Source organism: Vipera berus, assembly GCF_964194415.1.
Source record: "Vipera berus genome assembly, chromosome: 1".
NCBI lineage: Eukaryota > Metazoa > Chordata > Lepidosauria > Squamata > Viperidae > Vipera > Vipera berus.
This window is the reverse complement of record NC_138202.1, coordinates 125,543,256-125,555,649: the sequence shown is the minus strand read 5'-3', so window position 1 is coordinate 125,555,649 and position 12,394 is coordinate 125,543,256. Positions and strand designations below refer to the sequence as shown.

General features: G+C 39.1%; 1 protein-coding gene across 1 annotated transcript in view; it reads right to left on the bottom strand.

The window, feature by feature from the left end:
- Positions 1-12,394, bottom strand: part of MARCHF4 (membrane associated ring-CH-type finger 4) — a gene marked incomplete at both ends in the record, with an annotated part of 156,689 nt that overhangs the window by 21,405 nt on the left and 122,890 nt on the right. The window contains 2 exons of the mRNA XM_081312844.1: positions 2,036-2,228; positions 10,578-10,739. Coding sequence (XP_081168970.1) covers positions 2,036-2,228; positions 10,578-10,739 — 355 coding nt within the window. The remainder of the gene's footprint in view (positions 1-2,035; positions 2,229-10,577; positions 10,740-12,394) is intronic.

The following is a 12,394-nucleotide window of genomic DNA, read 5'->3' as shown; positions in this document are numbered from 1 at the left end:
ATGGAGGAGAAAACTGTGGGTTGTGCAGACTGCATGATACCCCCTGAAAATTATTCTCACCTCCGTGAAAAACATTTGCCAACATTGCAAGAAGATTCAACTGTTTGCTAAATCACCTTTTATACATGTGATAGGAGGTAATACCATCTTATATGTTGTCTCTTGGGATTCTATGGTTGCACCAAGTGTTAGTTGGCCTTGCCTTTTGCTGTGGCTTTCTTAATGAAGAGCCACAATGGCGCAGTGGTTAGAATGCAGTATTGCAGGCTGACTCTGCCACAGCCTGGAGTTCGATCTTGATAGGGCTCAAGGTTGACTCAGACTGCCATCCTTCCCAGGTCAGTAAAGTGAGAATTCAGATTGTTGGGGGCAACATGCTGACATTGTAAACTGTCCAGAGAGTGCTGTAAAGCATTATGGGGCAGTATATAAGTTTAAGTGCTATTGCTACTGCTAGTAATTCCATGACCTCCAGACTCCCAAAAAGAAAGATGGTTGTTAGTTACTAGCTTGCAACAAAATGGTTAGATACATGCACTATACTAGCTTAAATATGCTTTGTTTCAGTTCACCATGGTATACATGCAGTCCTCATTTATTGACCGGTTGCCATTCAAAGTTACAATGCTTGTATAATATGAAATGAATGATGCAATGTTAGGAATGACTCAGCAGGAGTCTGTATGCCTTTAAGAACTTGAGTATAAAAGGGAAGGCCTTGCTGGAGTCTTTCTCATCCATTTCCTGTGTATTGTACTCAGTTTGCTGTGTGTTGGAATTTGCTGTATTACCACGTGTATGTATTTTGCTCCTAGAGTATATTTGTAGATAGCGTAATATAAACCACCATTTGATACAAACCACTGTTTGCGTAATTACTCCTGGGTTACCTCAGTGCAATAAGACTGTGCATGCTCTGACAGACCTCTCCAGAGTTACCTAGGTCCTAGGACACTTTTTCAAAGTTTTGAGGACCACATCATTACATGATTGCATTTTGGACACTTGGAAAAATACAACAAAGACATAATTTTTGGCATTTTTCACTGGTTTCCTTCTGATTTCCAGCAAAAAACAGACACAGAGGAAAACAAACTCATTTAATGACCATGGCATTGGCTTCATGACCACCACAAAAGAGGTCATAAAACCAAGCAGTCATATGATGATCTGCTTAATGACCACCACAATTTATGACTGCAATTCTGTGCGCATTTATGGTTATAAGTCAAGAACTACCTGTAACATGTGAACCCAGTCATTCAGTTCAAATGGTATTAACCACCATACATAAAAAAGGAATGTTAACAAACCCAGTGACCCCAACCCTACAGTTAAATTTCTCTTTTGCAGAAAACCAAAAGCAGGGAGAGGCGTGTTCCTGCACAGAGGAGGTACAATAATCTTAGGAATCAGAATAGGCTTTGCTTCAGTTATGCCATCCGAGACAATATCAGAACTGGCACTTGTAAGATTTTGAAGGAGTAAAATGAAAGCTCTCCTTAACCAGCATTGCAGAATAGAACAGAATTTGATTTCCAGCATCAAATATTATTGGATTCATTCTGACTTTTATAAATATTCTCATTTCTAAAAATTTAAAAAATACATTCTCCCCAAACAAAACAAATGTATTTAAGCTTTTCTGTATACAAAGGTAGGAGCATAAACGAGAATAGCCACCATTTTGAATCTTAACTATTTGATATCTTATTTTATGGAGTTTAACAGAGAAACTATAGGCTATTTCAACCAGTAGGAACTACCCACTTTGATTCTGAATTAATACATTTAGGTTTAATCTCATACTGGGGAAGATTTTTAGATGGTTTACAATGGTTGACAAGAAGAGCTACCATGTAGCAGAGGAGTTGGTTAGTCTACTTTAATCCACATGTTTTAGTTATCCACCTTAATTTCTACTTTCTCCTTTATGCCCTGTCAAGAAGATAAGTAGCAATTGCTCTACCCAGGGACTTTTTAGAGTCAAGTCCCACTGACTACTTCCCATACTTTGAGAGATTCATTCACCCACCTATACAGACAATATCCATGAAGCCGTACATCCCATAACAGATCTGGAAGAGCAGGTCTTGGCGCTGCCACTTAGCAGATGGACTGAAAGTTGACCAGATAAGCCACGAGATACTGGCGATAAGAAAAAGGGAACCCAAGATGGCTGCCGCTATCTGAACTTTTTCGATGACGGTCAGAGAAATGGTCTGCCACTGTGTAAGGCCCCAGGCAACAGGAAGGCAGCAACAAACAAGCCAGGAAGAAAAAAAGAGAGATAAATGGAATTAATTCCTGATTCATAGGCACCAAATCACGCTAATTAACATCCAATAACATTTCCACATGGATTTTTGTACAAGATTGCAACAGCAATTTAAACCAAATGGACTTCATTGTTATGCAGTAGTTCCCAGAAGAAAGAGCAATTCTGAATTAGCGACAGCATCTGGAAAAAGACAGTATTAATTCCTGCCCTGGTTATCCCTCCAGCGTTAGTGCTCCCTGTCCTGTCATTTTTCTACACTTCTATCTGGCTGCATTCTTAAGGGTTGGTTAGGAATTAGTTGAACTCCATGGTTTTTAAAAAAGACTACTAAAACATGAAATGTTAATTTTGATAATAATAGCCATGATTTTGTTGCATTATATTCAAATATATCTTGGTTTTCATACTTCTTTTGTGTCACCTTGATAGCCCAGCATTAAGCAATGGTTAAAACTATTTTTACTAAACAAACAAATATATTGTACAAATTAGAGGAAATAAAATAGCATTTGGGACAATCCCTGGAGATCAGATTAGCCCTGACCCTGTTGTTTTTGCAAGCCCTGAAAACACGGCTCTGTTCTTGGGCCGTGTGTGTGTGTGTGTGTGTGTGTGTGTGTGTGTGTGTGAAAATGTCTGTGAATTAATTTTGCTGAAATATCTTCATGGATTTTTTTTAAATCTGATCTGCCAATAATCTATTTTTGTTGGCTTTTTGCTGTTTTATTTAATTATTGTTAGTCATCCAGAGTCATTTGTTTGAGATGGTAGCTATATCAATTGAATGCATGAATAAATAAAATGAAGTTTTTTTCATTAGCTCATCTATTAACATCTGTGATATTTAATTCTGAAAAATGAGAAGAAGAAATCTGCTTCTTGGGTATTTTGAAGAAATCCTACAGCCTAAACCTACCATTAAAGGATTCATTAACACAGGAAAAAAACATATCCCTGTTTTGGGATATTAATAAGGTAACATTTTTTTAAAAAAAATCACCAAAGTAGTAGGCTGAAACAGTAGCACTTTCTCTGTCCTTGACCTTTGGCTTCTTTCCAAATTTATCATGCTCTCATGAACTGCCTCTTTTTGCTTATGTGCTATTTAGTACAGAGCCTGCAGCAATCATTATCTAGTCTTTGTCCTGATTTTTTTAAAAAATAGAATTGTTACATGTATTACAATTAAAATCAAGATTCTTAATAACCTCTTCCTCATTCTGCTAGACACAATCACAAGATAGGTGGTAAAAAATCTCCCTTTATCTCCTCATCTTTATCCTAGAACCTCCATATTTGAGCTGCAGATGGCAGCAAAGTGATAAGAATAGCCTCACTTTTTGCTGCCACCCAGTGGTCAGCTGAACGAATGCAGGCTAGATCTTGTATCTCTACAATATTTCCAATCTTGAGACAACTTCAGGGCAAAGTCAATGGGGTAGGGAATGTGGCAAGTCTCCTGGTTTTCCTGCACTCGTCCATGCTCTCCACCCCATGACCTTGCTGCACCTGACTTGCTGCACCCCTCTCCCTACCTCCCCTCCTACCCATGGCACTCCTATACTCCTTACCTGGCACTCCCATCACTTTCTGCTTAACAACCTCCATGTCTGGGGGTTACAACAATACTGGGATTCTCTTGCTAAGCAATGCAGTTGTGTAACATCACATTTCACAATCGCATCGCTTAAATGTTTCCTATTAAGCTAACATACAAGGGAGCTAGCTTTGAACTTACAACTCAGGAGTCATTCTCTTTTTCTTTCAGTGTATTCTGTTTATTCATTTATTCCATTTTCATAGCATATGGTACGCCCCTTTGCTCCTTATTTTTCATCTCAACAGTAAACCGAGTTGGGCGACAGCTTTATAATCACATGACATTACATTTCTCTTCAAAATTTCTCTCTATCCATAGTCTTCAAGGTGCAGTGAAATCTGGTTTAGTATTTTTCTAACAATGCCGCTTTGATTTTCTTGAATCCTGTTGTTTCTTACCAGTTCCTTGAACTCAATAATTTATTTCATTGTAAAAAAAATATTCCAAGACAACAAATCCACGGTTAGAAGTTTTATTAAACAACACTTAGGGAACCCTGAACTAGGTTATATGAAACAATCACGATCCTTGCATTTGACTCTGTTTAAAATAACGTTCATGTGCCTCGTCTTCTGCTTATTCTAATCAAATGAGCAGAGAACATAGAATCCTAGGGCTGGAAGGGACCTCAGAGGTCTTTTAGTCCCAGAGTTTGTATGATTTTTGGAGCATTCTCCCTCCAGAAAAAGAGGGAGTTAGGGAGGGAGATTTATTTTATTTATTTTTATTTTAATTTCATTTATATCCCGCCCTTCTCCGAAGACTCAGGATGGGTAGTCCTCAACTTACAATAGAGTGACTTATGACCATATTTCACACTTACCGCTGTTGCAGCATCCCCATGATCACGTGATCAAAATTCAGACACCTGGCAACTGACTCATATTTATGATGGTTACAGTGTCCTCAGGTCATGTGATCCCCTTTTGCAACTTTTTGACAAGTACAGTCAATGGGGAAGCCAGATTCACTTAACAACCGGGTTACTAAATAACACCTGCAGTGATGCACTTAACAACTGTGGCAAGAAAAGTCACAAAATGGAGAAAACTCACTTAACAAATGTCTCACTGAGCACAGAATTTTGAGCTCACTTGTAGTTGTAAGTTGAGGGCTACCTATGTTGCATTTCGTGAGCTTTTCCTTAGGTTGTTTCATTCTAAATTGTCCCATAAGCCTTGCTCATTCTCCCTCTTGTTTCCAATGAATACTGAATGTATAGAATCATTCTTTGACTCTTTGGCACACGTCTGGACACAGGAATAACCTTTTGTTTTTTCATGAGCCTTCCAGTCTGTTATGCAGATGCACAGATAGCTTGCTTATTAAGATTACGTTTTGATTAGTTCCACCAGAGAGAAATGCAAGAACATTACCTGTCTCACAGAGCTGAGAGGTTTTTTTATAGCCATTTGGGCTAGAACATGCTCATTTAATTTGAGCATCTCAAGTTAAATGGCCACATCACTGAAGTAAGTGGGAATTTTGCTTTGCCTCGTGTGCTACATGGCTATAAGTGTACAAGGCTACTGGGAAATGAAGATTTCTTAAAACATTATGAAGTTTCCTTGGAAATCACTGTGGAAGCTGTACAATTGGTTTTATTGGGAGTAGGGAGTAGGGGGGTAATTGTTTTTTAAGTGGAAGCAGTGTGCATTGAGGTAACCCAAACTAAATTTTATCTCAAGCTGGGTATGTTTACAGCTTGCTATAATATCTCAAGCAAAACCAATTTCCGAGACTGAATTGGTGCATTTCAAAATACAAGCAAGTATTATTTTGATCCTAACCAGTGGAGCCTAGAAAAGGGCATTGAGATCATATTAAACCCTACTGTTATTTTTGCTGGTTTAGAATACTGGTTGGATGACAAAAAAAAAAGATATTATGACATCTTAGAAGCTAACCTTTGAATAATGACATATACAGTATAGATTGAAACATTCTAATGCCTATTTCCTTCCCACCATCTAAATTCTAATGCATGATTTTTTGTGTGTAATTTGGCAGGTTTCTTCTCAAAAGTCATCATTATACAGCAAAGAACAGGGCTAAAAAATAAAACATTCACTACTCTAAAGCTGAAAAATGTTGCGCAAAACTCCAGGTACCCACCAATCAGAAATGTGCAAACTGTATTTCATGCATGTGGCAACTTCAGCTACAAATGCAATTTAATTCTATTTAATATGTCAAAATAGTTACAAGGACTTCCTCTGTTTTAAAAAAGCCTTTCAAGATGATGTCATCAACAGTTATCCAATTCTTTCAAATTTTACCCATTCAGGTTTTTTCCCCTCAGAAAGACTGATGATGCATATTTATAGGAATGCTTAAGTTTACATTGTTTCCTTCTGGCACTAACACGATGCTCAGGCAGCTAATAACAACAGTCAGTAAAATATGGGGAGCAAGAAGAAAGAAAAGCAGTAAAAATCAAGCAGCTGAAAGAAGGCATGAGGTGAATATTATATTTCCTATAAAACAAATAACAAAGTCTCTTTGGGAGGACTCCAGGATTAACCAAGAAGACAAGATAGAGAACTTCCAAAATACTGAGTAAGCCTTCATGGTATTTTTAAGTAAGCTTCAGTGCATTTTCTTCACTGTCCCCTCTGATATTCTTCAAATGCCATTTTTTCTTCTTTAACTATTGGATGTACTTGCAACATTCCATACCCATCTATTTGCCTTGGTAAGTAGTTCTATCAATATTATTACTGCATGGGTGAAGGGCATGATTTTTTTCTCATGATTTTTCTGATCTTCCTATCCAGGGCTTTTAGTTCTGCTTGAGTCCAGTCCATTAATCCAGATGTGCATCTAATGACTGAAATTGCCCAGGTGTTAATTGCCTTGATGGTATTGCCTTCCTTGACTTTGGGTTTTTTTGTTCTCTTGATCTATTCACTTCCAATTTTCTTCTTAGTCTCCTTGATGTTCAGAGCTTGAAGGATGCCCAGGTATTTGTAGTGATCATCTTCAACTAGAGTCTTCATGTTACTTCCAGAAGGCGACTTGATTCCTCCAGTTTTCACTGTTTTTTCCTTGTTGAGGGTGGGTGTGGCACATCTGTCCATTGCAATATCTTGGCTGTAGATATGACACTGCTGAGTAGTAATTCTATTTCATATGATGTTTTTCTACACAGCTTTATATTGTCCATGTAAAGGAGGTGCGATAGCCTGGCAGACATGTTTGATTGCCATGGCCTGATTGTTCAACACTGTTAACAGAGGAATCATTACAACGACAATGTTAGTGGTAGTGAATCTATTATTATTAATCACACTGATGAAATTTTGTTGCCAAATTTCAGCAGCATGATCTCAAGATACTGCCCTCCTGAAACTCCTGGTAAATCCATTTCTGTTATCCCCACCACTAGGCTTCTCATACGGTTTAAATAATGAAACCTTCTGGGGACCTCCTAAGATAGTCAGGCCCCAATGTTCACTCTAGATTTAGCTCTGAGTAGAATGAGAGAATCTTTTAAGCAGTCCAAGATACATTAAGCATTTTTCCAGATCACTAAATCGAGCCCAAACCGAACCACAGAGCCACCACACATATCCAGTGAAAAACCTCTTCACCTGTTTTTAGCCTCAACTATTTATCTTTCTGTGGAATGGGCTGAACTTGGAGCAGGAACTCCACCACTGTGTCTTTTAGCTTCACTGTATACATTTATCTTTCTGTTTGTGTCTTGTCACCAATAGTGGCCATTGTGGCAATTGTGTTATGAAAGGGTATCTTTCATGACAGTACCATCAGACTATTTTCAAACTTATTGAGGTACTAAACAAGGCCCCCCAAAAGTCAAGATTGAAGGAGTCAGACACAATCCTTTTATATATTTGTGTTAAATTCCTCTCTCAGGGGGAATGACATTTTTTATTTTTTTCTCTTTGTTTTAAAACTAATTGTTTAGAGCTGTTTATTCTGTGGAATTAAGAAAAGCAGGGGTGAGGAGAAACAAAGGAAGATTTAGTTTATCCCGTAAATTAAAATGTTGATTAAACGCTACAATAAACATTATTTGTGAAAAAAAGATCACATTCATTTGATCTATTGAATATTTGTAGACTTTGGTGTGTGCGTGTGTGTATTGACATGTTATCGATCATTTACTCAGGTCTTTAATGGTATTCTAGTTCAAAATGACATATTCCTTACTGGCAATTACATCTGTTCTCATGCAGCTATGTGTTCCTGCATATATTTCTCCTCCATGAGTGATGGTGTGATACAGCACACAGAGATCATATAAGGGAGATGGTTTTAAACTGCTGAGATCTGTTGAAGAGACCCCACACAGCCACAAAATCTCCTTCCCACCCACCAGGGGTTATTGTGATGACCCAATAGTGACTTTGAACATATGTTTACTTTCAACTCTTTAGAAGAAAAGTGGGATGCAAATATAATTTGTGAAATGCATGCTGCAAATGAGGCAGAGGGCTGCTTCCTTTCATTAAGAATGACAATTTTCAGTTCCTGATACATTAACTTTGAATTCAGCAGAGATTTGTGTTCTGAACAAGTTAAACAGGAATAATATTGCTGAGGGCACTATTTCAAGCAGGAAGGCTGTTGCCTCCACACTGTGTGCCTCAGAACCAAGTGGAGTATGTCTCAGGAGTCTCTGTATTTTAGCTGACTTGCATATTCTAATAGATCAAATTGTGCAGTTGCTATAAATTAAATTGGCCAGGGCAACAGGACGGCATGCATCCTTTCCACTAGTTCAATTCTGGGTTCTAAGTGAGCTATCTGGCAGTAGCTGGAGAGGAAATGCTAAGAAGTCTGTAACATCAGCACGTAGTGCCTAATATTTTGTTTAAATATTAGGGGATTATCACATTTCACTGTGTACTGCAAACAGAAGAGAGTATATGTAAGTTCAGGGTTGAGCTTTGGCTTCTGGGTGCTCTCAGGGCTTGGTTGTTTTCTTGCAGAGATTTCATTATCCAAACTAGATAACATCATCAGTGTTACTAGCAAGTGGGCTTTGCTCTCGTTTTATATTCTAGTGGCTAGGTTATTTATTTATTTATTTATTTATTTATTTATTTATTTATTTATTTATTTATTTATTTATTTATTTATTTATTTATTTATTTTATTTAATTAAATTTCTATACCGCCCTATTCCCGAAGGACTCAGGGTGGTTTACAGGGCAGCATAAAATACAATATAAAAGATAATATAGAATTAAAATACATTAAATTAATTAAGCCCAATTAAAACAATGTTTAAAAAAGCTAAAACCCCTTCAGTCCAGGCCTGATAGATCGAAAAACCAGGTTTTCAGGTCCCGGTGAAATGAACGCAGATCAGGGGCGGTCCTAAGTTCCACGGGTAAATCATTCCAGAGGGCAGGCCCGCCCACAGAGAACGCTCTTCCCCTAGGAATAACCCGCCGGCATTCCTTATTCTAGGACAGGATTCTTCAAACTTGGCCCTTTTATGACTTGTGGACTTCAACTCCCAGAATTCCTCAGCCAGCGTGTCTGGCTGAGGAATTCTGGGAGTTGAAGTCCATAAGTCATAAAAGGGCCAAGTTTGAAGACCCCTGTTCTAGGATATTAATCCTTCATTCTGCTGCCCTTGGCTAAGATCCGGATCTGAATCAGAGTTCTTCTGTACTGTCCACCAAATGCAGACTGGTAATACTTCAGGAAATGGATTTGGAGAATATGAACGGATGATCCTGCCTTCATCTCACCTCATCACTGCTATCCCAAATGTGGCTCATACTGGTGCTTTCTTTGCTTCACTGCAGAAATGCCGTGTTTTGACTTTTGCCACAGTATTTGCTCTGAGCCGAATCTTCCTGAGTTTAAAGGCAGAGGTTTGTCCTGCTCCTATTGGCCACCTGCAATGGACAACTCCTGTAGTCCTCAGCTGCTGGGCTTTTGGCAGCAAGAGAGTCAGGACTCTACTAGTGTGGCAAAAAGGCATACTAGTAATAGTCAGAACTCTACTCCTATTCCTTTTCCCAACTCCTGATGGCAGGAGAAATAAGGAGAGAGAAGAGGAGGATGGGCCTTTTCTATTTCCTCCACTTATCTTGCCAGCGTTTTGCGAGACAAAGATGGAGAACCATTCTGCCTTCGGCAGCCCATCATTGCTGATGCTCAGACAGAACAGTTTCCAGCATCCAGCATCATCCCAAGCCCGAGGCAGGACCTGAAATCCAGACTTTCCAACCAGCATGAGCAGATTAGACTGCGGTGCAGAACACCGCTCAGCCTCCCCACCATCTCAGCCTCAGGGCCTGATACTGACAATGGAAGGAAACTTTCATATTCACCAAAAGGTTTTTTTTTCTCCCTCCCCATTGCAAACAGCAGATGCTCTGATTCAGACCTGTGCAAGTTAGCAAATGTGAATCTAGTTTTGGACTATCTGTCCCCTGAACTGATTAAAGCCACAGCTGACAATCTTGTGGAGGCAAACCTTTTGTGTTTCCTTGGCAAAGTATTTTATTTTGAAGTCTCCATTTATTTTTCACCCTGGTCACATGGATATGTTTTCTAAAAAGTAACTAAAGTAAATGGTCCATTTCTTCACCACACACAGGGCACCATAAAATGAAAAAGCTCACATGTGCATAACCAACAGTGCAAATACAGAAAGCAGGGAAAAGCCAAAACAACAAAAGGAAAAGACTTTGGAATAATCTCTAGTACCTTTACCTGCAGAGGGTTCTTTGTGCTTATGGCAATGACGTGATACTTGTAGTAACACAGTTCACAGCTCCAGCATCCCCTCTCGCTGATCCATTTGATCAGGCAAGGTTGATGTGTACATTTCACTGACCCGTCACACCGACATGGACTCAGCAACTCACCCTGGAAAGAGAACATTACATACTTATGAAAATACCTTACTGGAATGGCTCCCTCCAGGCACTTTTTTTTCTTATGGGGTGGTGGATTAAACATTCATTGTAAATATGTAAATACAGTATATAGTGTATAAACATATAAGACAGCTAGCTTGGTTATAGTGGCTAAAGCACCAGGCTACATACAGATCAGGTTCTAGACCTGCTATAAGCATGAAGTCAGCTTGGTGACCTTTGACCAGTCACTCCCTCTCAGCCCTAAGAAGCAAGCAAGGGCAAACCACTTCCAAAATTCTGCAACGAAAACTCCAGTAACTTGTACAGGCTGTCACCAGGAGTCAACACTGACTCAAAGGGACAACAATAACATTATTGTGTAGTTTAGGGGAGCCAAGATGGTGGAGAGGCAGCAAAGGCTGTAAAGAGCTCCTCCAAAAGTAAAGGTTTTATTTTATTTTACTTTATTTTTATTTTAACTTTTTAACCTCTTTTAATATTGTATTTTAACCTACCTCTTTTAAACTTTTTAAACCCATTTTTAACCCATTTCAACTTTTTAAACCATAGTTTTAAACTTATTTTTAAACCTGTTTTAACAAACCTGAATGGGGAAAAGAAGGAAGAGACAGCACTCTGCAGCAGAAAGTATATCCAAGCCTTTGAAGCAGCAGAAAATGGAGGATTATATTGCAAACAGACAGTCTGCTCCAGTAAGTAACTCATTCGCAGGCACCTTATCAGATAAATTTAATTTATGTGACTCATCGGAATGGGACTTACAAACTGAACTGGAGAGCAGACAGCGTGTGGAGTTGTCCTCCTCCCTCTTGGAGAATGGCTCCCCTCCTTGGAATCTGGCAACAGCCTCTTTTACACAGGAGGGAGATGTAGCAAATTTGAAGGGGGAAAATGTGACAGACTTCCTCTCTAGACAATGTTTGCTTACAGCCCAAACTGTAAACTCAATATATAATCTCTTGTCAATTGTCATGGATAAGGTTGATTGTCTGAAAGAGTCTTTTGCAGAGTTTGTTAGGAGCCACCCAAATACTGTGGAAGGACTTGGGAGGATAACCATGGACAGACATGAGATGGCTAACACAGAAGGTGAAAGTAGAGAAGGACCTTGTTCTCCTCCCAAAAATTTGAACACCTACAGAGAAAACACTCAATCAGGCAAAGGTCTAAGAGATGACCAATATAACTACAGTCTGCAAACTAACCAGGTTACTTTGCAAATTTATGACAAGAGAGTAAATAGAGGGCGTTGGAGCAATAGAAAAGCTATTAGGCTGTCCCTGAGCCAGCTGCTCCACTGTGAATCCACTCTGATAGATCTACTACATGTAGAGTGGCTGCCAGCAAGAACACAATGTATGAGAATTCTCCTATCATTCAAGCAGCCCACAATTCCCTCCATGCTCTTCAGAATGAAGCCCTTTTTGAGCTTTTTCTCTATATTTCCAATAAGGGTCTTTTGCTCAGAAAAAGTGTGCCCACTCCTGAAACAGCGTCACCAAGAGGGAACTGTCGCTTTAAATCTAGGCTGCAACAGCCCTCACACTACTAAGCCTGATGCTGCTGCAACTGAACTGACCCTGAGAAAGCAAAGAAGCAATATACGAACTGTGTTACCCACAGCTGCAGGAACTGCTGAGG